This window comes from Lolium perenne, chromosome 7 (assembly GCF_019359855.2).
Source record: "Lolium perenne isolate Kyuss_39 chromosome 7, Kyuss_2.0, whole genome shotgun sequence".
NCBI classification, from domain to species: domain Eukaryota; kingdom Viridiplantae; phylum Streptophyta; class Magnoliopsida; order Poales; family Poaceae; genus Lolium; species Lolium perenne.
Window position 1 is genome coordinate 266,330,673 of NC_067250.2, and position 5,335 is coordinate 266,336,007.

A 5,335-nucleotide genomic window follows, 5' to 3' on the forward strand; every position below is an offset into this window, starting at 1 on the left:
TCCCCATAATTTACGATGCAATGCACATCCCTTTCTAAAATCTACCCCTCGATCGTCTCTAAACCTGGGATATTACAATCCAATTCCTAGCGCTCCCCTACTGTTAATGCCATAGTCCAGATTTATTAGTAAAAAAATATTACTTTGCTAGACTCATATAAATTCTTTATATACTTAGGTCTCACTACAAGTGTGCTTATGTCGAGGTCATATACGCACATTATGTCAAGATAACCTTTCCATCAACCACAGTGGGACATGCTACAACAAGTTAATTACGACATACATGTGAATTTTGTCAAGGAGTATGATTATGGGGTTTTAGTTTAAAGTATATTAAGAGATAATACCCACGCTTGGTTCGAATATCACCCAAAGGGTGCATCATATGTAAACGACAGTTTATTTTGAACACTGGATACGGATATGCAAGGGTGACACTAAGTTCGTCATTAAAATGTTAAAAGTCAGCTTAATTGGATATCCAAAACACAATACGTGTAAACTATCTTTAACTTTATTTTTATTTTTGTTTATGTTTATGCATTAGTGTGTAGCTGTAACATTAAGCGCGACTCTCAATTGTGAACCAATGTAGTCCATCTTGATTGAGGCATGTGTAATCAAAATTGGGTATCTAAATTAGCCACATTTTCTAACTTACTTTCTATTTAGTTCATTAATATGGACGGGCGCCGGCTATCATGTTCTAGTTGGTTCTATATTCCGTTGGTGGCTGTATATTGTCCATGTGCACCCCGGTAGAAGGAAAGCTGATGCCTCCCTCGTCATGCTTGTTTCTTGGGAACTTTGGAATGAGCGGAATGCTAGAGTCTTCAAGCATATGAGCTCAATGGCTACAGCAACTCTAGAACGCATCAAGTTTGAAGCTAGATCTTGGTTCTTTGCGGGGGCTAAATTCTTGGGTCGAGATTAGTGTTCTCTTTTTGTTATCCCCTAGGGGTTGTTGCCTACGGGCTGTAAAACTGAAACCTTGCTTGTGCTTTGCTCTTTTTTAACAATAAATTAATGCAAATCTTTTGCCTTTCTTTCAAAAAAAAATTACTGAGTGTTCGCGGGGCCTCCACAGTGTAACACTGAAAATGTATGTAACATGATAGTTTCATTTCTACTATATTTGGCTTTATGCCTGGATTTGTACTCTGAACTGTCACGATGTTCTGTTTTGTTATCTAAGAATAACTAGTTTGAATCATTCTCAAGCAAACCCCGTGCTCACATCTTCATTAGTCAACTTGTCATCCTGGACTGAGTTGACGTTGCTCGTGGATTTTCCCAAATTTACACACATGGTTTCTGAAACAGAACTTGCAAAGCTAAGTGCCGCTCCTCGAAGAGCAAGAGATGTAAGTGCAAACCATTTGTAGTCCTGTAGGAAATGTGACTGGAGGGGGACTAAATGCTGATTCTCATCGTGAGCTCGTGCCAAACATGACTTGTCACGGCAAATTTAACTCAGTGCAAATTTTGACCTGGAAGACACTTTTCTTCTGCTTCTGATCTTTCAAGGCGACCATGTATAAAATTATACTAGTAGTATTTTGGATGGCCAGACACTTGTCTTCTGCCTTTGTTTAGTCTTTCGAGACGGCCATGTATACTTTGGATGGCCAGATGTACAGAAACTCTACACTATGTATAATCAAGTACAACGACTGCTAAAAGAAGGGGATCATATGTATACATGCACATTAATCCAGTATGATTGGGACGGACTCTAAAATATAGAAGATTCTGAATTTGTAAGGAGTTCAAAAATACATGTCATTTTGAATTTTTGAGTTGTATAGATATAGCCAGCACGATGGTTTATTAAAACAGCAAAGCTAACTTCCTCCATGCATGAAACCATCGTTAGCATAGAAGTAACTTCATACAAGTTGGGACAGCATTTCAGAAGTGGCAAACACAACCCTTAAGTTCAGCAGTACATTAATATATCACATCATATATCACATCACGTATATCAATACGTAAAAACACAGGCCAGATGAGAACATGCTAGCATAAATCTCAGACATCAGCTAATTAATACTCCCACACAATGAAACAATATTCAGATAGATCAGGATGTCATTAATTAGCATAAAACACAACTTCATACAAGTTAACGCAATACTTCCGAAGCAACAGCCGCAATCTTAAGTTTCAGAAGTACATGTCCCGCTACATAAAAGCACAGATCAGATGTGCACCAGCCTCACACAATTGTTGATTAATATAGCTAATCAAACTGCATAGGCACTTGCATCAATGGATTAGTTGTTATCATACTATCACTTCACGCAACCTTGCCTGCCACACCATTGCTTGAAGAAGTGCAGATAGTGGTGGGATAACGTACAGGAAAAAGAGACCAGCAAACGGTAGCTTCCATTTCACACGAGCCAACTGTAAGAGGATGAGAGCTTCTACCAGATTGCGAAGGTTGAAAGGACACCTCATGCTCAAACTTGTTGCTGCCTTTCCACGCTGATGCACAAATTCGCAGCTCCCCAAATCTTTCAACAGAAACCACACGTCGTGAGAGCTCCAGGGTGCCATCAGCAGCAGAAACAGGCACACTTCCATCTCCAAATTTTAATAGCAACACCTTCATGTGACTGACACTAGCAGTAAAGGCAGTGAATTGCCCGCTGAATCCATCTGGCCATGACCCTTCAATAATATGGACACTGATTGTGGCCTCGATGGATTTAACCACGATGCCACATGTCACCTCCAGTGTACTGAGCTTGCTTTTATATTTCTCACTGCTCACACACGATCTGATGGCACACTGTCCATTACTCGCCTGATAATTGACAGATTCACAGCATTCATAGCGTTCGCCTATCAGGCTTAGAACTTTGTCCTCGGATTCGTTAGTGCGCCTCACCTTCAGGATGACGTCCAAACGCATAGGCCCAAACATAGTCACAGGAGCACGGACAGGACCTGTTAGTACCAAATATGGATCCTGCACGCGACACACCAACACCATTGATTTAAGTACATATTTGCATAGCATAAATGATGTGATGTATATAAGACAAACTATAGCAGAGTATTTTTGAATAAATGCACTAGTAACATAAAATCTGGTGGATATGACTGATCAGCAGAGCGTGCCAGCATGTCTTGCCTGCACGCGCGTTGGTGTATCAGCCATCACACAGGAATGGGAAGCCCAAGGTTTTATAAGAAAAGCTTACCCCAACTTGCTTTGGGGCAAAAGGCTTTTATGTTTTTGATGTTGTTGCACTAGTAACATAAATAAATGAAAATCTGCTGCGTTGAGTTGTGCAGATGAAGCTTAAAGCACATTAACAGATGCCATGGCTGTAAAAGGTTTGACTAAATGAGTATACTAAAGCATCTTACATTCTGAAATTACAGACATGCAGAATACCAAGAATAATATAGAACAATATGAGGGGTGTACGACAAATGATAGCAGAAAGTATTAGCCCAAATACATTATTAACATTAAAAAGGAAAACGTGTTGCTGTTTCTGTCTGATACATTGCTCAAAGAACATTGACCCAAGCCACGTATAAATCAATTGTTTTCTGAGAACTTGCAAAATCCCGAATACATTATGCTGCCAACCTCACAAGAAACACCAGAAACTATCAAGTACAAATACACTATCATAAAACAGAATGAGGGACACAATGGTTATTTCCCTTGTATCTATTTTGTAATAAAAAACGCGTATGGCGTGCAACTGATTTTCCAGACAGTTCCCATTAACTTTTGTGAGTTTCGACATAAACAGAGCTGTAGACATTTCTCTAATTTAAGTAACATAAGTTTATGAATGGTAAGGGATATGAACCTGCTCATTGAGGGTTTGACAGTTGTCCCTGTTGCGCTCAAAGATGACATTTCGATTGTAATCCAGGTCGTCCCTCACAGCAATGATACCAAACACATCCAGCGGCCAGTGTAAATCCCCGCACACTTCCTTGACTTTGACTGAAAAGATCTGCATGGAACGCATGGTCCTGCTGATACGAGGCATCGGATCAACCGTGAAGCACATAGCAGGGATCCGAGCTGCATATAGTGACAGAAGATTTCAATTTGGTAAAGAGATAATCAGCCTACGTATGCAGTGCTAGGAAATTTTGATCAAGTCACATCACCTCTATCTATCTAGAAAGGGCGAAACTAGTATAGTAGGAACATAGCAGATATGTGTACATATAGTCAAAGGAGAGAAGCAATGGAACCATCAATCGATGAAAATAAATAGCATCATATAGCAATACCAGAACCGAAGTAATCAGGGCGTACACTAAGATATGAACTTACTCCTGTCCTCGAAGGAGCCGAACTCTTTGTTTGTTTTCCACTCCCAATGCTCTCGGTAGTGTTGGTAAAGCCGGTCGTCGTTGTCTTCGTTCGGATCCCTTTCCGCCTCCACTCTCGCGTCTTCCTCCTTCATCCTGGCTACGTACGCCTCGCCAATCTCTTTCTCCCTGGCCAAATGCTCTTGTTTCAGCCACGCCCGCTGCTCCTGCGTGAGCTCTTCCAGCACAAGCGGCGTCGCATTGGGGTTCCGGGCGTTCCACTTCGCCACCAATAGCTTCATATAACTTTCATGTTTCCTCTTGTCGGAAGCATTCATCCATGATGGATACTCGATCGGTGTGATCTTCCTCGACGTTCTCCTCTCCCCGGCCATCTCCGAACCGTTCTGGATTTCCCTCTTTCTCCCCACCTCCTCCGTCATCTCCGAATCCCCCTCCATCTCGGCGAGCCGATGCAGTTGATCTTCTTGCCCTGCCGCTGCCGCTGTCGCCGCCGCCGCCGCTCTGTTCCTGGTGGGGAAACCTAGATCTACACTCCTCTGGTTACGTTTGGCACTTTGCGAGTTGAGAGAACTGACTTTGGCCGGCCCGTCTATTAGGAGCTTTAGCGTATTCTTGGTTTACGCTTTCTGTTTTAGTTATACTACAGTGCCCTCTATTATCATTTTTGTGTTTTGATGATTAATGGAAAGAGAACAGGAGCGCGTGCTTCCCACTCCCACCCGGGCTCGAATCCTCGGATTGACGGATGCTCCCTGGCTGGTCTCATTATTTATTTTTATGATTGATGGAAATCTTTCATCTGTACTCCCTTTGTCTTGACCGTACTTCTATTTAATTTAAAAACGTTTATGAATGCATGTTGTCTTTTGCTTTCTCCATCTTTTTTTTAAGCATGTCAAAGACGTGCCATATTTTTATACTAGAAGAAATAGTTGTTTACAAAAATAGCTTAACATTACACATAGAGTTACTCATTTACACCAGTCCAGAGCCTAGAGACTTTTGACTATCT

The 5,335-nt window shown here is 41.4% G+C and overlaps 1 protein-coding gene across 1 annotated transcript; it reads right to left on the bottom strand.

Moving 5' to 3' along the window:
• Positions 1 to 2,023: 2,023 nt before the first annotated feature.
• On the bottom strand, positions 2,024 to 4,884 carry LOC127312748 (uncharacterized). The gene is made up of 3 exons (XM_051343295.2): positions 4,322 to 4,884; positions 3,843 to 4,063; positions 2,024 to 2,980 (listed from the first exon to the last, which is right to left on the bottom strand). The coding sequence occupies exons 1-3, from the start codon at positions 4,758 to 4,760 to the stop codon at positions 2,303 to 2,305; spliced, it is 1,338 nt and encodes a 445-aa protein (XP_051199255.1). The 5' UTR covers positions 4,761 to 4,884; the 3' UTR covers positions 2,024 to 2,302.
• Between the last annotated feature and the right edge of the window lie 451 nt (positions 4,885 to 5,335).